Consider the following 27145-nt stretch of genomic DNA (forward strand, 5'->3'; position numbering starts at 1 on the left):
GACAAAAAGAGAGGACACTGGGGTCCCCATTTTGAAAGACAGAGAGGCCCTCCCTGCCGGCTGGCCCAGGACCTACCTGACACTCCACATTGCAGTAAAATGCCTGCTTGCATCTTCCACATTTCGACAATCCTTCTTTCCTTAAAAACAGAAAGGGTACGGTAGTGGCGAGAGGCACAGAGATGCAAGACGGTTCATTAGATCATGCAGTAACAGAAGACACCTGACCAGGTGCAGAGCCATGCTTCTCCTTACCTCACTCTCTGCATAAATGGCATCTTCCCCAAGTACATTTAAACCAGATTAACCCCTTAGAGGGGGAAACATGCATCCCATGCTAACCAACAACCCCCAGTGTGAATGAAGGGTACTGTCCAAAGACTCCAAGCACGTGCGCTCTGATTCGTGACCCTGACCTTGAGAATCCTCAGCTGCTAACGTCACCTGTATAACTATTCCTTAGTTTGGAGAAAGTCACGTCCTTCTGCATCTTGTCTCATCTCTTAACAAGCCATGTTAGATTATAGGTCTAAGCCCATGAAGGTGGAGCATGAGGGCATACCTACCCAGGTGAAAACACCACATGAAGAAGAGAATGCATCTAAATGTTGTTCAGAAAGCTCAGCTTAAAACTAACGTAACCCTAGGTGGTGCCAGTGGCTCCTGCCTGTAATCGTAGTGACTCAGGAGAATGAGATCTTAAGATTGAAGTTCAAAGCCAGCCTGGGCAAGAAAGTCTGAGACTACTATACCTGATTAACCAGCAAAAAGCCAGAAGTGGAGCCCTGGCTCAAGTAACGGAGCACTCAGCCTTCAGCGAAAATGCTAAGGGACAGAGAGAGGCCCAAGCCCCTGAGTTCAAGCCCCAGTACCACACACCACTCCCCGCCCTGCCACACACACATGAAAATGAAAATAACAATAATGGAACCCAGTAGGCTGTGGTATGTTCTGGTATCCAGTTCTTCTTACTGGATCTGGTTCCTACACACATCTACCTTCTGTGAGTTCAAGTGAGGGGCTAGCTGCCTCTGCATAGTTTAGTCATTTTGGCTTGGTGATTGCTACTTTATTTTCTTGTCCCTCCAAAAAAAAAAACAAACAGGAGAGTATGGCTTTCCATGTGTTGGGTACTAACACATACGTTGTACGAGACACAAGCCAGTGCTCTTCCGAAAACTGTGAAGCCACTGACTGTAGTGGCACACCACCCGGCTCTGAACTTTTCTGTGAACCAGTGGAGGGCCACCTCTTTGAAGTCAGAGCGTGAGCTGTATAAACTACTGCCTAACTCCCTCTTCTCAGGAGGCTGGTCTCTTGAGGGGCATTCTTCATGCTGTGGGGGGGGAGGTCGAGGGTGGGGGAGAGGAGGCCTCTACTTCGTCAGCAGCCCTGGGTTTGCTGGGAGAGAGGCTGACGTTTTATCACATAGACATGTCACAACTTCCCACTGCAGAATCCTCCCTGCTTCTCGTCAGCAGGCGGTAGTCACCACATTCCTCCCACGGGTTGAGAGCGTGATCCCAAAATGCTACTGTCGGCACCACGCACACAGCCTGGCAGCCCTCGAGACAGCCTTGGAGATCCCAAGAAGCAGACTGAAGAGTGTGTGGGAAGAAAACACATCTTGGGGTTGTGCATAAATACGTATTCCCAGTCCACACAAAGGAACCCACTAATTTAGAATTTTAGAGCCTGGACGATCACCCAGGGTGATTCTGACGGGACCCAGACTACACTCTATGTTTGGGAATATGAAAGAAACAAGACCCGAGGTAGCTGTCCACTTGCATTCCATCCCAGACAGCAAGGGTCAGAGGTGCACTCAACAACAACCATGAAGTGACATGTCAGCACATGCCAAGTGACATGTACTGGGAAGAAATGCCAAGAGGCCAGCAAGGAGAGACCCGCTAAGCCTGGCAGGGAGCTTTCAATGAGTGAGAGAAAACACATAATGGTGAGAGGATGTCACTTCATAGATGTGGCAATATGAAATCGTCATTTTATTCATTTACTGGTGTCTTCCTAGGTTAGCGATCTCTTTGAGATTTGACTAGAGTCACTAACTTCCTCTTCTCTATCGTCCTCTCCTCTGGACCATCTCAAAGCTGCATAAGCTGCCTGTCTTCCTCTGACCACCGAAGAGCCTTGGAGACCCAGCAAAGACCCCATATGGCAAAGACTGTGAAATTAGCACATTCAAAATATAAGGCCGGGTGCCGGAGGCTGATACTTGTTAACCCTAGCTACTCAGGAAGCTGAGATCTGAGGATCGTGGTTCAAAGTGAGCCCAGACAGGAAAGTTTGTGAGACTCTTACCTCCAATTAACCACCAGAAAACCAGAGTGGTGTTAGCCTTGAACAAAAGAGCTCAGGGGCAGTGTGCAGGCCCTGAGTTCAAGCCCGATGACAGACAATAAATGAACAAATAAAAATAGCTGGGTGCACAGGCTCACACCTGTAATCCTAGCTACTTAGGAGATTGATAACTAAGGACCATGGTTTGAAGGCAGCCCAGGCCGCACAGTCTGTGAGACCTCATCTTCAATTAATCACCAAAAAGCTGCAAATGGAGGTGTGGCTCAAGTGGTAGAATGTCAACTTGAGCTAAATGACAGCACTAGGGCCTTGAGTTCAAGATCTAGTATCAGCACTGTACATCTATATCTACATTTACATCTGTAACTATAGTTTAACAGCATACAAAGAAAGTAAGGATTATACAAATCTTCTTCTCAAGTCAGTCTGAACCCCAGCCTTGTTTTCAGCCTCAACCAAACATCTCATGGAGAGAAAGGAAAAAAAAAAGGAGCCAGGCAAGAACTCTTAATGGGATTTCATTCAAAATAATTTCATCTTCCCAAGGCTACCTATTAGAGCTAGCTAGTCACCAAGTCCACTAGCCACAAACAACGAACTCCAGTGTTGGCAATATGGTACTTGCTTTCTAGTCGGGGATCTATCTGCTGGGGTTTCACAGACTCCTTCTGGGAGCGGATGAGGTCAAAACTATTTTCCAAATAATACCATGACATTGCCTGCTTTCTCCAAATTATCTCAACACTCACACTACAGACATGGAAGGGAGTAAAGGAGCTTGGGCTCCTTCACAGAACTCAAAGCAGCAGCACCAACTGTCCCGGGACTCTGGTCCCTCAGTGCCATTCGTTTGCAGCAGGAGGGCAAGGCAGTGTCTAAGAAGAAAGTCCCTGCTGCAGCACCAAAGTATGTTACCTTTACTATCTCAATTCTTGTTGGCATTTCTCATGCTCAGCAATGAAGAGGGAAGAATGCTGAGAGCATATCTGCATTCAGAACACCAGCACAATGGCAATCTCCTTAGAGAGGCACTATGTGACCGCTGGCACTGAAAACCAAACTAGTCACTCTTTTTTTTTTTTTCTGGGAATGCCTTCTTTTTACTTGAAAGAAAAGCTTTAAACAAACTGTTGTTCTTCTGACTTCAACATTTGGCAGATAAGCCATTGAAAGAAGGAAGGGAGTCTGTCACTTCCAGGAAAACGTTCTTTGTTGCCAATGATAAAAATCGAAGCTTTCCAGCAAAAATTAAAATTCTGGAAAACATCTATCTGCCACCCTGAATGTCTGACAGCTTCTAAGCACTTAACCTTTTTTGGATGAGACTGGTAGTGATATCAGCCACTGTGATTTTTTAAATACGGTTTGTTGAACTCAGTCAACTTTGGGAAGATCTGTATTACTGAGTGATGCAATTATGATATTTTAAAAGTGAGTCACAGCTAAAAGGGCCATTCAAAATACTAGATAAGCCAAGGACTAGGGCATGGCTCAAATGGTAGAGCACTTGCCTAACGTGCATGATGCCCTGAGTTCAATCCCCAGTAAGCTAAAGTGGGAGTTAAAACAATAGATTTTAGTATAATAGAGTAGAAGGATCCCTGAATGACCCCCAGATTGCACATTATAACTAACCTTTAAGAGAATATCACTTAGTGAGTTTCAATGTTCAATCAAAAAAGAATAGACATATTTAATCAGAAAGGCTATTGAAATAGTATTCCCTTTCCAATTATACATTTTGGATTCCCTTTCTGATTACACAAGTTGGCTCTGTGCCCCATCCTTCAAACAAAACAATATGGCACTACAGACCACACTCACCAGCATCTCTGAGAATACAACTGTATTCTATAAATACGGACATTAAATAGATTTGCAAAAATGTAAGGCAATACCATCATTCTCCCCAATACAGTTTTGCTAGTAAATGTATCTCAAAAAATCTCTACGTTGCCGGGCGCTGGTGGCTCACGCCTGTAATCCTAGCTACTCAGGAGGCTGAGATCTGAGGATCGCGGTTCAAAGCCAGCCCGGGCAGGAGAGACAGTAAGACTCCTATCTTCAATAAACCACCAGAAAAAACTGGAAGTGGCGCTGTAGCTCAAGTGGTAGAGCGCTCGCCTTGAGCTGAAGAGCTGAGGGACAACGCCCAGGCCCAGAGTTCAAGCCCCACGACTGACAAAAACAAAAACAAAAAATCTCTACGTTAACAATAATGGTTTTCATGAACTTTACAACTTTGGTGGGGGGGGGGGGGGGAGGAGGGTTGGGTGGGGGAAGGAGGGTTGGGTGGGGGTGTGGGGGGTGGATGGGATGGGAAGGGGAAACAAAGGAGGAGGCTACAATGCTTGATAAGAAATGTACTCATTATCTTGCCCATGTAATTGTAACCCCTCTGTACAGTATTTTCACAATAATAAATAAATAAATACCTAAAAATTTAAATAAAGAATAATGGTTTTCATAGCCAAGATATGGAATCAACTTTGACACCTCTCAATGGACAATTGGATAAAGAAAATGTGATACACACACACACACACACACACACACACACACACACACACACATGACAGCATATGCTTCCATCAGAAAGAAGATATTGTACTATTTGTAAGGAAATGGAAAGACTTGAAAAAAATTACATTAAGTGAAGTAAGGCAGACCCAAAGAAACATAGGTTGTATTATTTCTCTCCTTTGTTGTAACTAGACTGTGCCTACAGATCTACAAGTAAACACACTGGATGGTAAAAGATTAAAAAAATTCCACTTGGACCTGCTAAATTTTACAGAACTCTAAACATTCACGCAGTGAGACAAAGAAAGATATCCTTAGGAGAGGATCACAAAGACTCCAGAGGTAGGTGCATATGATCATATAAAATGATGTTTATCAAAATGAGCTCTAAGAACTAGAAAGGAGTTTTTTGTTATTTTGCTTTTTGCCTGTTTTCTCCTTTGTCACTACTTTTGATTTCTATACCTTTTGTCTTGTGTGTAAGTTCATCTATTTGGGGGAGGGAAGCACGGAGCACAGAAATGGTGGGACAAAGGGTGAACAAATGCAGCAGTGATACTCATTAGACACTATGTTGAAACTGAACTATACAACTTCTTGGGGGGGGGTGGGGTTAGGAGGGAAAAACTGAGAGAAAATGAAGGAAGAGGTGACACTGTTCAGAAAGAAATGGACTCATTACCTGACTTATGTAACTGTAACCCTTCTGTATATCACCTTTACAATAATAAAAATATTTTTAAATAATGGTTATCATTTAAAATGAACGCTTAAAATATTTTTCAGTTTTAAGACTAGTAGTTACGACTCATGAAAAAAGGCTCTTCGGAGTGTTCAATCTTTAAGTATGAAGGGGACCTGAGACCAAAAGATGGCTGATCTATCTCAATAATCACATTAGATCTATGAAGAAATTACTGATTCCTATTTTTGAAGGAAGATAACATAGGCCCTAGAGTTGAAATAACTAAGCTAACATAGTCAGCAAATAGGTAGCAGAATCTGAACTCCCGTTTTGTCACCACGCAAAAATACCCTTCCTCAAGGACAGCTATCCAGGCGAACAGACCTTATGAAGCAAAGGTAATCTATGTGTCTGAATAAATTGAAAAGAATGATGAAACAAGGGAGAAGCATTCTTTTCTCTGATGTGAATAAGCTCCCAGCTCTAGAGGTATCCTGGTAATGTCACTTTGTGTCAAAGATGCAGAGGAGGCTAGGTACTGGTGACTCATGCTTATAATCCTAGCTACTGAGGAGGCTAAGATCTGAGGATCATAGTTTGTATCCAGTCTGAGCAGAAAACTCCATGAGACTCTCAAGTGGTAGAATACCAGCTTTGAGCAAACAAGCCAAGCAAGAGCATGAAGCCCTGAGTTCAAGCCCCAGTATCAGAGCACAGATGCATGTGGGCACACACACCCCCCCACACACACACATACACACGAGTCAATCAATGGGGTAGGATACAGAATCATTTCAAAATGACCATCTCCTACAAAGAGGTTGTCTCAACCAACTGTAATACAGGAATCCATTTCAGTTGAAGCAGACTGCAGAAAAACAAAAAGTCTGCTATCTTTTGGGCAAAGAAGGTCCTTCTAATTCATTATGAGAAGCTAACCTGTTCCTCATACAGAGGAACTGAGCAGATCCAGGATCCTAGTGCTAGAATGAAGAACTGGCAAAGCTATGCTTGGTTCTGGGGCAGATTTTGCTATAATCATGCTCACCAAGTCACCTTTCTGCTTGTAGAGGAATTTCCTAACTCACAGCTTCCTGGGCCTGCCTGTCTTCTCAGAGTGGAGAAGCAGAAAAGCTAAGTGTTTTGATAGCCACAGTTACTGATAACAAATAACATTAGACTCTACTTGGATCTATTTTGGTCTAGATGAGGTAGAGTGGAGTGGGGCAGTGAGCCATATCTGAATTATCTGGACAGGTGCTCAGTTCTTTCCATAGCTGGGGAGAGACGTAAACTCTTCAGAATTCTCATGGCTGAGACTCAACCCACAATCTGCTGAGCAGGTAGTTGCACTGTGTGGGTGTGCGTGCTTGGGAGGGAGGAAGGGAGGGAGAGAGGAGAAACTTCAGAGGGGTGATATTCACCATAGCACCAGATAAGTCATTCAGAATAAACACCATGCTAAAGAAGACAAACAGTGAAACTTTCATTTGCTGTGGAACTTGACCAGAATTATCCAGGAAGTGGAAAGACTGTGCCAAACGAAAGAAAACAAAGTTCTCCTAAAACAAGCTGAACTTAAAAGGGATGGAACTCAAGGCAAGCTAAAGAGTCAATCAATCCTAAGTGCTCACGGGAGTCCTCAACTTTGGCTACCTGGGGTGCAGCCCACCAATTTCCTAGCGATAGGTCTATGCCAGCCTAGGTGCTGGCAATTCTAAGTTCTTCAGAGCGCTTCCAGAATGCAGAGCCATCGACCTCTGGTAATGCATCAGGATTGAGAGGCTAATGCATGCAGAATTTCCTGGATTGTGTTAAAGCATTCAACAACACAGACTGGTTTTGGTGTAACTCTTCTGAAGAATGAATGGTCCACTGGATGTGTCAGGTTGTATAGCTAATCTTGGGAGATGCTACAGTAAAGTACCCAGACTAGTATTCCAGAAGCTATGTTCAAGTTTTAAGAAAGAAATTCTCTGCTTTCATCCATCCCCCTCTTCCCGATGACCACTTCCTGATTTAGGATGAACAGGATGGATTATTCTTTCTCACCTCCTAATCTCAAATCCTCATGGGTTTTTGTGCTTGATGTACAATGTGATGATGGACAAGTTACTCATTGTTTCTGAACCTCAGTTCTTCCATTGCAAAATAAACACAGTTCATACCTCCTAAGTTTGCCGTGAAAGTTAAATAAGAAACACAAAGTCTTGATTCTGCTGCTTAGAACACCACAAATCTCTAATAATTATTGTGTACTACTACTGTCTTTTTAATAAGTCTTTGTGCTCTTTTTAAAAAAATTAAAAAGTGGTAAGAACTATTGAGATACTTTCAGTACAATGTCTCTCAGACTCAGGGCTGGAGGATTTGTTTCTGAAGCCTTCGTTTTATGGGCAAATCTCTACCCTGCTGTGAATAGAGGGGCTCTTTGAACTTAAGAAATGGATCTATCCACAAAAAGGAAAAAGAAATGTTATCCAAAAAAAAAAAAGCAAGTACTTGATTATTAGTGATTGGAGCAGGACTTAGATGACACACACCTGTCATTTTCTCCTGGAGGAGAAACACACAGTGATTAACTTCTTCGCTTTTTAAAAATCGGAAGGCATGAAGATCAACAAGTTAGCAGGGTAATTAACAAGTCCTGCTACTTAATGCGTTGCCGCAGGTGCTGTTGGTCTAGATAAAAAGGGTTTGATTCTATAAGCTCCCTACTTTCTGCTACTGAAATGAACGCTTAGTGGGTTTCACCATGAAAGAAAATGATCCTGGCATGCAGGGGGTTTGCAATAACAATTACTTTTAACTAACGGTGACAGAAGAAGTGACAAGCATGCTCTTCCGAACACAGGCAAGCCCCAGCCAAATGAAAAAGAGCAAAGGGGGGGGGGGGGGGAAGCCCAGCAGTAATCTCACTTCCCCATAGGCTGAAATAAGACAATCAGAAACAAAGTTAGCCTCTCACCCAGCGAGGGTGGTCACACTAGCAAGAAATAAAAATTGGAGGAATTGTGGCAGAACCCTATTATAACCCTGGTCAGGGGACAAGGATAATGCGCGGGCGACGGGTTTTTGTGTAACAGTGAAAGATGCTCTACACACCACTTTAATCCACGACGTACAGTGAGAGAGGACCCACGTGCAGCAGGGGGCTTCTTTCCCAGAGCTGTGCTGAACCTGCGCCTCAGCGCCAGCTTTGTTCTGAGGCTTGTTAAAAGTTAGAGCCTGCGTCCTCCTCGAGGGGAGGCAGGAAATATTTAGGGCAGTAAGGTAGCAATTAATAGGTTTTCCCAACTATTGGAATTAAAGCATGATTTACAAGGTAGAAACCAGGCTTAGTGGACTGGCCATGAAAGACAAGAATGACATTGTTTTAGGATTTGTTTTAATGCAGGCTCTGGCTGAGATGAAATTTATCTATGTCTTTAAAAGAAAAGAATTCACAACGCTTGTAGAGAGAAATATTCAACCATTGGAACCGTGAATGTTAACTCTTTTTAGCCATGGGATGAGAACTACATCCAAACGCCATTGTCAAAGGCACCGGCCAATATCAGAAACAGTTAAATCTTGCTCAGAGGAGGAAAGAATGAACTTCTATATTTTCATGCTTTCCTCTGGAAATGTGTCTTAATGTTTTATTTTCTTTTTAAGGGGTGAGAAGAGACTGAACTCAGGGCCTCAAGCCTCCTAGGTAAGAGTTCTACTACTTGAACAATGGCCCCCAATCCTCTTGCTTTTAGTTTGTTTTTCAGACAGGGTCTCACGCTTTTGCCCAGCCATTAAAGACCTCAATCCTCCTACCCATCTACACTTCACCTCCCAAGCAGCTAGAATGACAGGCATATGTCACCATGCCCATGTCTTAACGTTTATGCAAGATCAGAGTAACACTTCTTTGCTACTTTTAGTTACTTCTGTAGTATCTATGGGGGATGGAGCAATCGAAAAGAAACAAACAACTAAGGCCTTTGTTTCTCATTCAGTATTTTCACAATCTTTTCTGATAATAAAGAACATCGGCCACTGTATTGAGCACTACAGTAAATCGTGTCACCCTTAGAATTTTGGGATAAACACCAATATTTTTAGCTTTACTTATGATTGCTATTGCTCCAACTGGTAGTCATGTGACCAAACATCAAAGAAAATGGGAACACCAAAATAACGTAAATTTAACTATTTTATAACTTAGAACACTGCCAAGGATACCTTTCAATAAAAATGTCTGCCCACAAAGGGAAAACAGAATGTAGTAAAAATATTTTTATAACGTTTTATAGCGTTAAATGTGACCTCCCTGAATGCAAATAGTTCTTTGCAGCCAAATCTGAGTACTAACTCCTGGCCCCAGATAGATTCTGTTGTGAACCTCACAAGAAAATGGACCTTTGGAATTCCTTAGAGAAGAATTTTAAAAGTTAACACTCTCTTGTCTCCTTTGTTTCAATCTCATTGTTTGTATAGAAACAGTAAATTCTGAACAGTTCCTGAAAGTGGTGGTACACTCCTATAATCCCAGCCCCCAGTTGGTGAGTTCCAGGCCAGCCTGGACAACATGGCAAGTTCCAGGCCAGCCTGGACTATACAGCAAGACCTCATCTCAAACCAACAAAAACAAAAACATAACAACAACAAAAAAAAATCACCAATTTGCTGTAGTAAAGGATCCCTACCTATGGCCTTCACCTTGAAAACTCAGACTTACCAGATATGGTTTGCACAGATTTAATAGAAATTTTTCTTTCAAACCTTATCGATTCCATTTGTATTCTGAGTGAAGAATAGTTTTACACTTACCTCTGAGGCAGTAAGGAAATAATGTAAACCTACACCGCCAATGTCTAATATTATGTGCAAAGTATCTAGTATCTACGTGCAAAGCATTGTACCAGCTCCCGAGGAAGTGACTGAGAGCAAGACAAGGTGACAGTGAGCTTCTGCTCCACTCTGTTCCTGGAAAAGTATTTTAGTAGTTGGTATCTTGGAGGGCCTGACCACATACTAAGAGCAATTAAATACTGGAGCAACTTGGTAGAGGGTTTCTAGGTCCTTACCTTATTAATCTAAATGTTCTTAGTTGAATAAATTCTGAAGCTGTTGTGGTGGTAGGTTTGAGGATGGGAGTGCGATGGTCATGAGGCTTGGATTCTGGACCTGGGCACTATCCCTGAGCTCTTTTTGCTCAAGGCTAGCACTCTACCACTTTGAACCACAGTTCCACTTCCAGTATTTTGGTGGCTAGTTGGAAGGAAGAGGCTCATGGGCTTTCCTGCCCAAGCTGGCTTTGAACCTTGATCCTCGGATCTCAGCCTCCTGAGTAGCTAAGATTATAGGAGTAAGCCACCAGCATCTGGTTCTGTTCTTTTTAAAGAGGTATTTGGAAATGTTTACTCAATAAGCATGGATAGGCTACACTGCATGGCATACCAAAATATGTTTACTCAGAGCACCTGCTATTTTAATACAAGGTAGTGTATCAAATGGAAGCTGCTTTTCAGCCAGGTGCTAGGGCTCATGCTTATCATCCTAGTTATTCAGAAGGCTAAGATCTGAGTATGGCCGTTTGAAGCCAGCCCATGCAGAAAAGCCCATAAGGGTCTTGTCTGAAAAAAAAAAAAAAAACTATTCAGAAAAAGCTAGAAGTGGGGCTGTGGCTTAAGTGATAAAGTGGTAGCCTTGAGCAAAAGAAGCTTAGAGACAGCTCCCAGGCCCTGAGTTCAAGCCCCAGGACCAGCAAAAAAGAAAAAGAAAAAAATTGCTTTTGCTTAAAAAGCACTGAATTCTTACTAGTGGCTGAAAATTAACTGGAAGCAGCACAAAAAAAGCCTGGCATCTCTGCCCCTATTTTCTAATTATGTTCTTTGCTATGACACAACTACCTAGGTTGGGTAGGACTGATGGCTAATATCTTGTGACAGAAATTGGAACTGGCCACCAGCCACGAGTGATTTTGTAACAGTGACCAGGCCTTGCTTGGCCAACTGCAATATGATAGATCAACTGGTCTACATCTCTGACCAATGGATCACACTCATGACCAGGACTATTCAATCATTATGAATGCCTTTCACCCTCTACGCCCCCCCTCCCAATTCTTCCTCTACTTCAATCTAAACGCTTATATTTGTACTCCAACAACTGGCTCAAGTGTTTACCTTTTCCTACAGTATGGCTGTGTCACATAAAGAACCTTTCTCTGCTCAGCATTCCTACTTGGTATACTAAGGAGAATGGCCAGAGTTGGCCTAAAACTCCAGATTATAGAAGAAATGTTACCATTTCATTCTACCTAAGAATGATCTGATCAGAGCTCAGTGAGTGCATGTCATCACAAAGGGTGCTGTGGTTAATTAGCATTCTAATTAGCAGATCGCACTTCATGACACACACGGATTACTGATTTTCTGTGAATAAAATATTCAATTTCCCAAACTTCCATAAAACATGGGCTAAATCCTAGCAAAGTTCAAGGGAGTAAAACAAGGACAAATAAAATAATGATGAATAAAGTAATGGAATGTTGTCCCTTCCTGATGCTTTCTAGGGGTATATAACCCAGTAGTAGATCCTCTAGGGTAGGGGGAAAAGTGTGTGTGTGTGTGTGTGTGTGTGTACAAGTGTATGCATGAAGATGCAGGCACACACATATATGTGCTAGTACTAGGGCATGAGCTCTGCACCTCACATTCTTGCTTAGCTTTTATTGCTCAAACCACAGCTCTACTTCTGGCTCTTTGATGGTTAATTGGAGATAAGAGTCTCATGGACTTCCCTGCCTGAGCTGGCTTCCAAACACAATCCTCAGATCTCAACCATGAGTGGCTAGAATTACAGGTGTGAGCCACCAGTGCCTGGTTTAAATGTTTTTGAGTAAGTTACAAAAAGAATGAAAGAAAACAAGAGTTCTTATTCTCAGGAAGACTGCCACTAGTCCTGGCTCATAAATGTACGCCTCACGCCTCTGGGTGTGAAAGGTTGTTGTTTCACTGTGAACAGCCATTAACAAAGCTGCAGACCAATGGAAATGACTGGTAAGAGATTTTTCATGTGACAAATGGACAAGTGATTGTTGTACAGACATTACCACAAGGAAAACTATCACCAAAACATAAGCCAGCACCCTTATCCCTAAAGAGCTTTTCTTAAGTCTGTCCTAAGAACACTTCACTTTGTTACAGACTTTCCCATAACTCCCAAAATATACGATCCTTAAGATTTTTATTTGGTTTGGATGAAAATCCACATCATGTCGGGCAGCCAGACTTCTTTTCATGTACCTCCTCAGGACAGGTTCAACTCTGCAAGTCTGACTGTGAAACTCGCTTTTCAAGCAAGCATCCTTGTCTCCTCTCCTCCATGGTGATTCTTGTCCCCCCGGAGCTAGTCTTCTACATCAGTGTCCCAAGTGACACAACAGTATCATATGTACTATGGCGAACATTCACTTTGGTCTCAAGGGACTATACACTTGCCAAAAATAAGCACCTGCTTTTTAACCCAATCTATTTTAATAATGTAATGACATATTTCTACTTAGTCATCTGAAATGTTAAGCTTCACACCTAAGAATCACCAGACTTGATGCTAATAAATTGGCAAGTTCCACATTATTTCTAAATGTCTGATTGAAGAATCCAAGGGACACAGCTGGACTCTTAGCACATGCATGCCTTAGAAAGATAAGTTGTTTCTCCGAACCTTCAAGACTTTTTTTTGGTATTATTTTCCTGCTGAATTGGATATTCCTGTCCTTCAGAGCAGTCTTGAAGAGATCTGATTGCCTTCTGTTCTATTGTGTCCCTGTGAACGCCTTTGCAATTGAAAAGGAGGCCGTGGAGGGTGGCAGGAACAGAGTCAGCAGAAGTTATACAAAGTGAGGTGTGTGGCTTTGTGACTGGTGCAAGCGCTAATGAGGCCAAGGTCATGGGTTCAGGCCTGAAAAGGCAGGTACTTCAGTGGATTCCCCTCGTCAGAGAACTGCACCCTAAACTACTGCGGATTTTTGAGAAATCCAAAGATGTGAAGGTTACAGATGTGGGTAGGGTGTGCATGCAGTCCCTGAGAAAGGAAAGAAACCTCAGTATTTCAAGCTTCCCATCAGCCCATGGCAGGCCCCTGGTCGTAAGAAAGCCACTGGGCAGCCGGAAGACCAGACAAGGGGCAGTGTGAACCCCATCAAGTACAAGCAGGATGCCTTGTTCTATGTCTGATTAGTTCTGGAGATGCTCACTCACAACACACACACTCACACTCACACACAACACACATAGTTCATTGAACACATGTAGACAAATATGTAGGCAGGGCAGTCTGAAAGATCACATGGGATTAATAAGAAAAAAATTCAGACTGGCCTTGCTTGTACCTATGAAAGCAGATTTGGGACTAGAAAGTTCAAATCCAGGTATAGAGAGTCCCATTCAGTTGTTTATGATCAATGATTTTTCATAAAGAATGTTTGTAATTACTGACTGCCCGATGGTGAGGTAGAAATAAAGCGGTTTAATACTACTATTTCTCTCATTTTTCCCCTTATTAACAAGAAAAGGGAGCTAAATTTAAACCCAAGCAAGTCCAAAACACAGAATTAGAATATTCTGACACTTCCTTTACAATTCTCCCACTATCTCCAACTTGAAAATAGACAATGTTACACTTGAGTGCTCACTGGTTCTGAGTTCTCCTGGAGAGTCGATTCCTGCCAATCGAGAGCCCTGAGGCTGGATTTTCTTTTCCTAAGGAATTAAATGTTTTTTTTTTTAATTAAGCATTTTGAAAGAATCTTCTGAAATCAAACATACAACCTGTTTTTCCTACAAGATTACTGCCCTGATAAGACTCATCGACTTGGCAATTACGATGTAATTTATGCACAGGAAGAGGTTCTGCAAAAAATGACTTAAGAAAAACAGAACTGGGGTTTGAATTTAGGGCTGCACACTCTCACTTGGCTATTTCTGCTCAAAGATGGTGCTCTACCCATTGAGCCACAGCTCCACTTCCAACTTTTGGGTGGTTAATCGGAGATAAGAGTTTCAAAGTCAGCCTAGGCAGGAAGGTCTGCGAGACTCTTATCTCTAATTAACCACCAGAAAACTGTAAGTGGAGCTGTGGCTCTAAGTGGTAGATGGGGGAAAAAGCTCAGGGACAACTCCTAGGCCCTGAATTCAAGCCCCACAGCCAAATAAAAAAACAAACCACTAATATCATGAGCAATGGTTTACTCTCAACATGTTTTAAACTATTACAAACCTACAAAAGGACCAAAGTGGTAAGCTTTTTAAAAAATATTTTATTATGTAATTAGTAGGTAAAATATATATATATGTATGGCTCTTACACAAACTCTAACATATTCATATCTGCCTAAGAGATAGGCAGGAAACAGCTGAATCCATTAAATTTTAAGGTCTAGGAAAATAATATATTAAGCTATTTAATTACCAATGAGAAAGGAGAGAAGCAAAAGACTGCATCAGCTCAGAGTTGTCACAGATTAGTCTCCAGTGACCCCCATGGTAGGTTCAGGCCAAGGGGCACAGAAAAGCAGATCTCACTTTGCTGTCTACACCACCGTCCTTAGAAAGGGCAAAATAAGAACTTGTATGGAAATGATTTATGAGCTGCCACAGCAGTATGATTCTGAGGAACGTCATTGTGGATGGGCTGGTCAGATTTTGTTTTTCCTCAAGAAGTTTTTGTGCTTCTGCTGTGGGGAAGAAAAGGCCTTAGCTGGTCCTTTTAACTCCTCCCACTTGACTTTCACATTAACATATCCAGCTGCTATTCTCTTCTGTCTGAAATCTCTTTCAACTGTGTGGCTTGATCACTGAGCCCCTAAAACGGACAAATTCTGTTCCCTGCACGTGAAAAATACACCTGGCTTGGTTCCTGGTCTATGGAAGTCTTAAAGAGCAGATCCTGTCCTAGCTAGAAGCACCATGCTGAACAATAGGAGAATGGAATCAAGATATCCTTGCTCTGTGGGGAATTCTACCTTCTTCCATTTTCCTTTACAAATATTTGTTTAACGTATTTAAAAGTGGTAGGCTTGTGCTCTACCACTTCAGTCACACTTCCAGCCCAGTTATTTGCTGGTTATTTGGGAGTTAAGAGTCTCACAAATTTTTCTTCTGTCTGAGCTGGCTTTGAACCTCCATCCTCCAGGCCTTCTACGTAGCTAGGATTATAGGTGTAAGCCAATGGCATCTGGCTGAAGACGGTTCTTCTTTTTTTTTAAAGAAGCTTTATGTACATATATGTGTTATAGCACTGCCATTCAGTATTCAAAATACTGAAAGTGGACATAAGCCCCAATTATTCAGGGGGACCCAAAGTGGAGAACTGTTCATTTCACCTTTGGATTAGGGTACAAAATTAATGGTGACTACAGTGGTCAACAACTTTTTTTTTCTGTATTTCCTTCCCACTATAGCCTCCTCCAGCCTTCCCACTATAAACATGTCCCTGAAATTGCAATATTCTATCACATGATCCAGTGGTGTCTGACATATTTAGCAGCAAAGGCTATCAGACAAGACCAGAATGATTTTGACATTTACTCACTATGAGAGTCAGGTGTTGAGCACCTGATATCTCTCTACTTTAGCTTGGTAGGGTGAGCATTAGAACACAGATTGACAGATATAGGAACCTAGAAGGTCACAGAGTTTAAGTCATAACCTCCTAAAAGCAACCATCCAGAAGGATGGAGCCAGAATTCAAATCTAGTCAATAGGCCCAGTAGGCTTTGCTGTCTCTGTCTAAATAAATGTAACACTTGAACTATCAAAAATGACAGCACATTACTTCCTTAACTAATATACTGATAGCTGATTAGTAATCTTTAATGTGACTTTTATGAGGAAATCTGCTCCGTTTTAACCTTACAACCCATTAAAAATAAGGGAATCTAAACAGAAAAGGGATCTCTTCATAGTGCAGGTGTCCAATAGTTCTAAGTTTAGAGAGCATGGTAATTTGGGAGCATCTGAATTCCTTTTTCCTCCTGAGGTAATTATCAGAGAATGTTTTCAGAATAGGGATTCATAGGAGCTCTAGAGCAATGCCTTCTCCCAGTATCCAGCTTCAGACAGCAGGATAGGAGCTACTTCAGAGAACTTTAAGAACACCAGCAGGATTTCATGGCCCTTAACTACTGATGAAGATCCACTAAAGATTATTTTGTCACCTTGGTAATAGAAAAGACAAGACAAATAATGGAAGAGAATAAATCTGGGGACATTAGGAAAAGAGTTTTCATAACTACTTGTAAGAGGCTATCTGAATCATGGTATTTTGCTTCCATGAATGAGTTTTTTAAATGTCTTTAAGAGACCCAGACAAAATAGAAATTCACTAAAACTGCGTTCTAACAGCTCTGTTTCAAGTGATACTTTCTGACTTTGCTCAGAGCTAGAGGAGGCTTCTAAGGAATGGAACCTGGGCTCTAGCCAGTCTCTCTTTCTGAGGCTCCTAACATTGTTAAAATACTGCCGATTCTGTTTGAAGTATAATGTCTCTACTTACCCTTTAAAAACTCTCTGGAAAAAGTTAATAACCAAAGTGCACATGCATGTATGTATGTGTGTAAAATGTATGGAGGGACAGCTCTCCAATTGAGATAGCCCCCCAACAGAAATCATTTCTATGTTTAGGATTTGCCTTCTAGCAGCTCAAACCCCCAAACCAAGAAAATGTGATACAAACTTTTCATTCCCAGAAGCAAATCTTGGAAATTACCTAGCTGTGAGAATTCGCTTCTATAGAGAGCTAAGAAATTCCCATTGATTTTCTTTCTTTTGCTTATTTTTTTCAATCATGGGGCTTGAAATCTGTGCTTGGGCACTGTCCCTGAGCTCTTTGCTCAAGTGCTGTATCATTTGGAGCCACAGCTCCATTTCCAGTTTTCTGGTGGTTAATTGGAGATGACGCTCACACTTTCCTGCCCAGGCTGGCTTTGAACCTCGATCCTCAGATCTCAGCCTTCTGAGTATCTAGGATTACAAGCATGATCCCCAGGGCTTAGCTTCCCATTGCTTTCAATGTACAGAATAAACTTATTCCTGAAGACATGATTTTTTTTCCAACAAAATAAGTTAAATTCTGATGCACTCAATATGACATGGAAGATCTCAGATGGCTCACTTATTTGAAGCAATATTGCTCGTATTACATTTCAGGTGCTAGAAAGGATACAGGATAGTCTTCTAGGCCAGACAGTAGATGTTGTCTGCAAGCAATCTTATTTGTAGAATTATACTCCTACACCCTGAGGCCCATGGAGTCATATATGTGTTCCCCAAACACAATTGGGTAAGTTTATTCTAGGTCATATACAAATAGTTGTCAAAGGAGCCTGTGCTAAATCTATTAGAATGACTTAAACACTAACTGTGAACTAATCAGTTATAATAGCAATGAAATAAGACATAGTTGTTTCTACACGCATGGCTCTCAGGAGGATTATTCCTTGGGTGTTATTTTAGTTGATTTCAAAGGACATTATGGGGAGAGAAAATGAAGAGTGTTGACCCAACCTAAGCTAAGCAGGATAGAGTGGGATGTGCATGGGGTAGCTCTAGAAAGGCGACTACAGCAAATCAGTGATACTGATGATTTCCATCTGGAAAATGGAAGAAAAAGGTGGGCAGCAAAGCCAGTCACATATGGTAGAATTGACTGTACATGAATCAAGGTTGGTGTGCAAGTGTGTGTACCAAATAGAAGCAGCTCTCAGTTCCTCTTCTTCCAGGACTCAAAGGTTTGATCTTTAATTCAGTGGAAAAAGAGATGGGCAACCAACCATCTCCTGAGAACCTACTATGCTATGCGCCTGGCAATCACATTCTTCTCCCACAAGCACAGAGCCTTCCAGGAATCACCAGGATCCCTGACAAGAGGCTCCTCCAGTGCTGGGTGACCCGCTTTGCTCCTGCCACTGCAGACACCCACGCAGATGCAGACTCCCCAGCCACAGTGAGGCTCGGAAGATCAAGGGACCAGTCTCAGCAGCCTTTTTAACTTTGGGAAAACCCAATGCTCACTTCACTCAAACGTCGCAAAGTGGTGCCATGACCCTTTAGCTCTTGGCTCACCAATTCAAAGAACCACATCACATACAGCCCTTCCGCTGCCCACGGCATGGTTCTGTGTCTAGTTTCTTTCCAGGCTCCCCCCCACCCCCACTCCCCAAAAGCGGAAGACTGTTCTGGCAGGGAGTCCGGACAAGATTACTATAATATTCAGCCTTTGTCCCTTCCTTTGCTGTCTTACTGCAGAATGTGGCACTCAGGTCTGGGAGATCCAGGGCGGAGGTGTGTGATGGACTTGAGATCCATTCTCAAGAGTGACCTGCAGGGACCTCAGGCTACTTAAACTTGGCCTGAAATCTCCATTTCAAAGGTGAAGAAGAAACGGGGCTCAAAGAGAGCAAAGCAGGCCCTTTCCTCAGAGGGCAGTGGAGGGCCTGCTTCACTCATCACTGCCCAGCTAGGAAACGCGAGGCACGGACATGGGTTTCACTCCCTAATTTAATGCTATCAGTGTACACCTACTGACACCTACATTTAACTCTCAGGGTTTTAGTTTTTTTTCACCTGCAAAATGAAGAGACACAAGATCGGATGGGTGTTTTTGAAGGTGGCCTTTCAGTTCCGATATTGCCTTAAGACGTGGGTGTATTGCACGCAGGAGAATGCATACCTATGTCAGAAGTAGCAACAAGGACACAGATAGGTAGACAGGTAGGTAGACAGATACGCCTACAAAGTGAATATAATATCTTACCTACGACTGCAAAGCGTTTCAATTTTGCCCAATCCCCCCAACAACCCTAATGCTAAACCGGAAGGGGGGACAGGTCTCACCACCGAAGACCCCTCAGAATCCTAGGCACCCCACTAATACATGGTGCAGAGAGAAAGCAGTGGGGGGAGGGAGGGAAGAGGTCACTGACTTCACTACCGCGTCCTTCCACTCCTGCAGGGGGAGAGAAAAAGGCCAATCCGAGGCGGGGCTGAGGCTGGGGCAGGCGGTGGGGCACCCGCAGGAACTGACGGGGTGGCTGGAATCGGGGACCCCCCCCTGCGGCCGGTGCCCCGCGTGGGCAGCGCCGCCCACGCTCGGAACCGGCTCGGCGCCCAGCCCACGTGGGGAGGGCGGGAAGCCGCCCTCGGGGGTGGGCACATTCGGAAGCAGCCGCCCTGCAAAGGCGCGGCGCGGGACGGGGCGGGCGGCGGGAAGTTGGCTGCTTTCCGCGGGTGCACGTGGCCCCGCGGGGCGGGGGGACCAGCGTGGCCCGGGCATCCCCCCCGCACACACACACAGCACTGCCCAGGTCCCCGGCCCACCCCCACCTCCCCACCCCCCAGCCCGCCGGCGGCGCTAGGACCCCGCGCGCCCGCGCACGTCCTCCAGGCCGCGGCCGGCCGCCGCCCCGCCGCCCGCCCGCGCTCCCGCCCGGCGCCCGCCCGCCCCGCCGCCTACCTGGCGAAGCACAGCTCGCAGTGGTTGCCGCGCTCGTTAACCGTGAGCACGTAGGCGTAGGCCGGGCAGGAGAAGAGCAAGTCCCCCACCTGGAAGGACTGCAGCGCCCGCAGCCCCCGGCCTTTGCCCGGGCTGCAGAAGCGCTCCAGGCCGCCGTGGCCCTCGGCCCGCATGGCGGCAGCGACCGGGGCGGAGGGGCGCGCGGCGCCGTTGTGCCCGAGCGCGGCGCCCCGCGAGCTGTTATTGGAGACGCGTCACCCCCGAGCCGCGGGGGGGCGGGGTGGGAAGCGCCCGCCGCCTGCGCCCGCGCCCCGGAAGGGACGGCCCCGCCCGGCCGCGCGCCCCGGAGGTGCGGAAGGGGGGGGAGCGCCGCCGTCCCCTCCCCCGACACCCCCCCCCCCGCGCGGGACCCCACCCCCGGCCGCCTCCTCCCCTCCCCTTCCCGCCCCTTCCGGGCCCCGTCCCGCCTAGGTGTCCCCCGGCCTAGGCGCGGGGGATAGACCGTCGTCCTGGCGAGGGGCGCCGCGCCCTGCGTCCAGAGATGGGGGTCCAGGCCTCCCGAGCCCCGGACCCCACAGGGGAGCCGCGAGGTGGGGAAAAGCCAGGGAGCGGGGGTGGGAAACCCGCACGCTGGGAGCGTGGTCGGCCCCCTGCCCCCCCCCAGCCCTGCCTTCAAGGAACTGGGCCTGGGGAGCGGTCAGTGCCCCGCCCGCGCGCTAGACCTGCCGCGCTGTGGACCCACTGAGTTAGGATCTCAGAAAAATCACTTCGGCTCTGAGGCACCTAGAGGAGCCCAACTCCAGAAAGTTGTCCGAACAATGCCTGCCCGATAAGCCCTCACCCGCACCGGCGAAGCCACCTCCAGCCTTGGGGCTGGAGAGAAACTCGGGAGGGACAGAGTGACTAGGAAAGCAGTGTGGCGGAGAAAGAGATCGTGTGGCATTGACCAGCTAGGGGAAAACTGAAGGTGTATCTTCAGCATCATCCAAGTGTAGAGACGAGTGTTTGGATTGAATAGAATTAGGGGTGAGGGACAAAGAATATGCGTAGTAGAGTAAGAGTCTCCACTGGACATGTCATCTGGCCGGCCCTGATCCCAGTTCTAGTTTTTACCACCCCCTCTCCCCCCTCCCCCCCCCCCCCCCGCTTCTGGAGACGTTATCTCTCTGTCATCTCTTGGGGGGGGTAACCATCCGATGCTCATGAGATGATTTTTCCAGAGCCAGGGTGCATCCTTGGTAATTACCCACATTGGCCATGATCTGACCAAGAGTTTTCTCAAATTTTGCAAGTTCCCCTATGCACACCGACCTAGGCAAGCTGTGGATATTTTGTTGGATTCTTCAACAAACTGTTTTGTTTACCATGCTGATTTCTGCGGAAGTGTGAGATCTCCCCAACACCAAGATGAAAAAGATTGGCATGGAAGTCCACAGATCTGATTTACACTACAGACAAAACTTGGTGTTTGAAGGATTTGTTGGACAAAGCAGTCTACTTGTTTACTTTGCATTGCCCACAGGTTCTCCCCAACCCCCTTCTTCTATTAGGACAATTTCCATAGAGCTGCCTTTTACAGGTGAGCTATGGCAGACTTCAGGACCCGGGGCCTGTCATATGAGAACACTGGAAAAGCAGCCGTCTCATTTCAGAAAAATCCCAGTGTTGAACTTAGGTGACTCAAGATGGGGAAATGGTCAGTGAAGCAATAGGCATGAATTTAGGAGCTTGAGTTACGCCGAAAACCGTGTTTAAAATAAACGGCCAAGGGAATGGCACCCGCCCAGCCGGGGCAGACCGATGACAGCAGTCTTCAGGCAGCTCATTCTTGTCACTCGGCCACTCTGCATTCTCACATTCCCTGAAAGAGGCTTCACACTGCCAGGGGACATCCATCCTTTGCACGGGCTTCTGCCCCATGACCTGGAAAGAAAGGTGTTTTTAGTGATTACTCTGCCTTGGTGAAATGCAGAAGAAATAATGAAGAATCTTCCCTTACTTTCTCTTACCTAAAAGATGATGTAATTCGTGAGTCAAATATCCTTCCAGCTACAGATTAACACATGGAAGAAATAGCTCTAGCCTAGGAAATAAAGCTCTAGCAAAGGAAGACTAGCAAGGAATATGGACCATGCATAAAGGTGCTTTTGAATACTTAGTGGCTTTAGAAGGGGAGAAGACATCAGCATCCCTGTAAACAGTTATTAAGTAGCTGGATACCAGCACTTAAGAATATTGGGTCCTTACCCCTGTAAACATTACCTCGTAGTTTAAGGGGCCTTAGGGATAGCTAAAATTAGGCTTGAGCAATGAGGATCCTGAATGCTCTCAGTGCAGTCCCAAGGCCCTGATGAAAGGCAGCAACTTGACCCACCCAGGGAGGCATTGATTGGATTGATGGGATAAGCCAAAGAAGGCTAGCCACCACCAGAAGCTGGAAGAGACATGGATTTTCCTTTGGAGCCTCAGCAGAGTACACTGCCCTGCTGAGATCTGGTCTTCAGCCCAGTGATCCTGAGCTCAGAGCTCAGAGCTCAGAACCTTGAGTGGATGCATTGTGCTGTTGTAAGGCATCTCACTTTGGACCATTTGTCATGAGAAGGTAAAACAAAGTATCAATGGTATAATTTCAATACTGAGTCCACAAAGTACAGTTAAAACTCTTCATCAAGGACCTGGCATTTTAACTCCTTCTGGAAGGAAAAGACTATACCCAGGAAAAGAGACAAGCAGTGCACTGGCATAAGTGGAGAATTTGACAGTCCATGAAACTTTTTATTTATTTTTTTTTTTGGGTCCGGTCGTGGGGCCTGAACTCTGGGCCTGGGCGCTGACCCTCAGCTCTTCAGCTCAAGGCTAGCGCTCTACCACTTGAGCCACAGCGCCACTTTCGGCTTTTTTATTTTTGCTTATGTGGTGCTGAAGAATCAAACCCAGGGCCTCAGGCATGCAAGGCAAGCGCTTTACCACTGAGCCAACTTCCCAGCCCCTCCATGAAACTTTTTATTTTATTTAACAAACATTTACGGAGCTGGGACTGGGTACCAGAAACACTTTTAAAATATAGTCTCATTTAATCCTTCTGTTGGCATTTTATAGATGATGAACAAACGTTTAATTACTTGTCCTAGGCTGGGTATGTAGCTCAGTGGTAAAGTACTCACCTAGCACATTCAAGACTCTGGGTTCAGTCTCCAGCAACTACTCCTCCTCTTCCCCCCCCCCCAAATTACTTGTCCAAGTAAAGCCTGGTGGTGAGTTTAAGGTCCTGGAGCACTCTACCATGCTGCTTCTCTGCTTGGCCACAGCCTTAGACTGAGCAAGTCTTTGTCCTAAGGGTTAGTAGGCAGCAGTAGGTGGGCCTTAAGCTAGAACCATGTGCTTAGGGTTTAGATTGCATTGTGTGGGTACTATGGATTGACAGAACAACTTTAGCTGGCACAATCAAATGTCTACTTTAGAAGGGTCATTTCTGTCACTTGAGTAGCTAATAACTTAGGAGGGGAATGGGAGAAAGAAAGGAGAAAGAGACACAAAGAGGGAGAGGCTACTGGCCTTGAAAGGGGGTGACAGTGGTGATGGAAAGGAGACATAGGAACCAGAAGAACTTTTCGTGAACAAGACCTTGTGATGGAGATGGGTGGACTAAAAAGGGGAATATGAGTCACAGAAATGCTCAAGGACCTTCCAATCTCTCAAACTCAAGACCCACTCAAGTTTACTTCCTCTCCTCTTCTAGTCTGGTATGTGTTCTACAAATAAGCTCTTCGCTATTTCTTACTTCCCAGCATTTCTTGCTTTACCTGCTTCTTCCCCGTGTTAGAGCCTCACATCTGGATCAGTACAAAGCCTCCTCCACAAAGCCTCCTCCATAGCTTGGTAGGGTCAGAGTGTGAGATCTTAATCAAGGCTCAAGTATTCCAACTGTCACCAAGACCTGCCTTTCACTCAGTGGCACTGACACAGGAGAAATGATACTGTAGAATAGAGTACTGTAGAATGATACTGTAAAATAGAGTACTTTTTCTCCTTGGGGCTGTGGTCTTCATCTCTCCGAACTATCCGGTGCCATCCTCGTCACTGCAGTGATCCCGCACGGACCATCATCATGACTGAGCAGATGACCCTCTGTGGCACCCTCAGGGTCCTCAATGGCTGGGTAACTCAGCCACCACCTCGCAGCTCCCAGACATGATACCATCGGCCTCTTGAGACAAGACTATGACCATATGAAAGCTGACCAGGGATGAGACCAACTATGGCATCTGGCAGCGTGCTCTGTGGGGTCCCTTCCACTTTGTCAGTGATGTGGTCATCTCCCTGCGCCTGTGGGATCTCACCATGGGCACCACCACAAGGCGATTCGTAGGCCATACCAAGGATGTGTTGAGCGTGGCCTTCTCCTCTGACAACTGGCAGATTGTCTCTGGATCCCAAGACAAAACTATCAAGTTATAGAATACTCTGGGTGTCTGCAAGTACACAGTCCAGGATGAGAGTCACTCTGTGTGGGTTTCCTGTGTCCGGTTTTCACCCAACAGCAGCAACCCTATCATCGTCTTGTGTGGCTGGGACAAGCTGGGAAAGGTATGGAATTTGGCTAATTGTCAGCTGAAGACTAATCACATTGGCCACATGGGCTATCTGAACACTGTGACTGTCTTTCCAGATGGTTCTCTCTGTGCTTCAGGAGACAAGAATGGCCAGGCCATGTTGTGGGATCTCAATGAAGGCAAGCACCTTTATACGCTAGATGGTGGGAGCATCATCACTGCCCCGTGCTTCAGCCCTACCGCTACTGGCTGTGTGCTGCCACCGGCCCCAGCATCAAGATCTGGGACCTAGAAGGCAAGATCATTGTAGATGAACTTAAACAAGAAGTTATCAGCACCAGCAGCAAGGCAGAGCCACCCCAGTGCACCTCATTGGCCTGCCAGGGTAATAGGCAGACTCTGTTTGCTGGCTACACTGACAACCTGGTGTGGGTATGGCAGGTGACCATTGGTGCCCACTAGAAACTATGACAGAGCTTTATAAAGTGGCTTTCTAAAAAAAAATATAGATACAGTAGAATTGCCCTTCCAAAAGCCTAGTGTTAGGATTGGAAATATCTAAGGTGTTAGGGATTCGGGGCTCCATCATAATTAAGTCATATAATGCAGGAGAAAGGACTCCTTCTGCTTAGTAAAGATTCTCCAGGACTAGAGTAAGAGAGAACTAGAAGGGACAACAGGAGGAAAATGAGGGTATTATTCTCAGAAAAGATCATGAGCCATAGTCCCCGTCTAGACTAAGCTGTGGAGAAGTGGATGACCCAAGTAAACTCCCATCCAATTGAGGAAATTCACAACAGAGGTCACTGTGTCCTAGTCTCATAGAGACCCCAGAATCCCCTATGTACTAGAAGCAGAGGTGAGGGAGAAATGAGGAAAGGTCTTCAAAAGTCTCCTATGGGAAGTAGGCCCATGACTTCCCATTACTCAGAGGGACATAAAGAAGAGTGAGCCATCTCCATGATTTGAAAGACTTGTGTTCCCTACCAAATTCCGATTGAAATCCTACCCCATCCGAGGTCACAGAATTAAGAGATGGAGTTATTTGAAAGTGATGCAGGATTAGTGTCCGTATAAAGGAGTTTCTTTGGAATCTCCCGCCATCGGAGGACACAGCCAGAAGCTGCTGTGATTAAGAAATAGATCCTTTTCAATCTTGGACTTTCCAGAGTTCAGAGCTGTGAACAACAAATGGGGCCTTTTGTTATAGCAGCCACAGCAGACTAAGATATTACACAAGTATTCTGGGGAAGACAAGGGACACTCAGGAATAGGTATGAACTGATGCCCAAGAACCAAGCATTTCCACTTCTACAACCCCTTCATGGTTTAGTACGAGGAGCCACCAAAATGCAAAAGGGTAAGAAATTGATTGGGAAGACATTTTATACCTCAGGAAAGTGAGAAATAATGGAAAATGCCACCATTTCTCTTATTATTATACTTTTTTTTTTCTGTTGGTGTGGGGCCTGCTCTGGGCCTGGGTGCTGTCCCTCAGCTCTTCAGCTCAAGGCTAGTGCTCTACCACTTGAGCCACAGTGCCACTTCCAGCTTTTTCTGCTTATGTGGTACTGAGGAATTGAACCCAGGACCTCATGCATGCAAGGCAAGCACTCTACCACTGAGCCACCTTCCCAGCCCTATTAATACTATTGTAAAGATGATGTATACAGGGATTACATTTACATAAATCAGGTAATGAGTTTATTTCTTTTTGAACAATGTCACATCTACCTTCCTTTTTTTCTTTCCTGAGCCCCTCCCCCTAAGTGGTATAGTTCATTTTCAACATAGTGTCTAGTGAATATCACTGCTAACATTTGTTCACCCTTTGTCCCACTATTTCTGTGTTCCCCTTGCCCTTCCCGAAACAGATAAACTTACACACAAAAGGTACAAAAATTTTAAGAAATGACAAAGGAGGAAAAAAAGCACAAAATAACAAAAAGCCTCTGTTTCCATTTCTTGAAGTTCATTTTCATAAACATTATTTTATATGATCATATGCACATAGCTATTGAGCCTTAGAATATACTCTCCTAAGAATGTACTCCTTTGGTCTCCCTGTGTCAATGTCTAGAGTCCTGCATAAATTTTCATGTCCAGGTGTAATTTTTTTGTCTTTTACCCATCCAGAATGTTTACTTGTAGATTTATAAGCATATTCCAGTCACATTCTAGTTACAACGAATGAGGGAAACCATGCAACCTATGTTTCTTTGGGTCCAGCTTACTTCACTTAATGTAATTTTTTTCAAGTCTTTCTATTTCCTTGCAAATGATACTATATCATTCTTTCCTATGGAAGCATAGAATTCCATTGTATATATACCACATTTTCTTGATCCATTTGTCCACTGAAGGGGATCTGAGTTGATCTCTTATCTTGGCTATGGTAAACAATGCTTTAATGAATATGATTTTACTAGTAGCCTTGTTTGTGTCACACTTTCTTAAGCAGGTGAATTTATAGATGTTTCATCTGAACCATCTCTCCCTATTCTATAGGCACCAAACACAGTCTGTAGGCATCAAACACTTGTCTTCAAATAGTTGCTTTAATAACTGA

General features: G+C 44.8%; 1 protein-coding gene and 1 pseudogene across 3 annotated transcripts in view; one reads left to right on the top strand and one right to left on the bottom strand.

Moving 5' to 3' along the window:
• Smyd2 (SET and MYND domain containing 2) overlaps positions 1–20245 on the bottom strand; it is a 48364-nt gene extending 28119 nt beyond the window's left edge. Inside the window, exons 1-2 of one of the 2 annotated variants that reach the window (XM_042682176.1) lie at positions 20024–20245; positions 77–140 (exon numbers count right to left, since the gene is read on the bottom strand). In XM_042682176.1, coding sequence (XP_042538110.1) covers positions 77–140; positions 20024–20196 — 237 coding nt within the window. In that variant the 5' untranslated portion in view covers positions 20197–20245. The remainder of the gene's footprint in view (positions 1–76; positions 141–20023) is intronic. The other variant, XM_042682177.1, reaches the window with a different exon arrangement.
• Positions 20246–24131: 3886 nt separating this feature from the next.
• On the top strand, positions 24132–25061 carry LOC122109462 (annotated as a pseudogene). Its single transcript, XR_006147705.1, has one exon. The product of XR_006147705.1 is annotated as a receptor of activated protein C kinase 1-like (transcript).
• Positions 25062–27145: the final 2084 nt, after the last annotated feature.

This window comes from Dipodomys spectabilis, unplaced genomic scaffold (genome assembly GCF_019054845.1).
Source record: "Dipodomys spectabilis isolate Male_0828 unplaced genomic scaffold, ASM1905484v1 ptg000069l, whole genome shotgun sequence".
Classification (NCBI taxonomy): Eukaryota; Metazoa; Chordata; class Mammalia; order Rodentia; family Heteromyidae; genus Dipodomys; species Dipodomys spectabilis.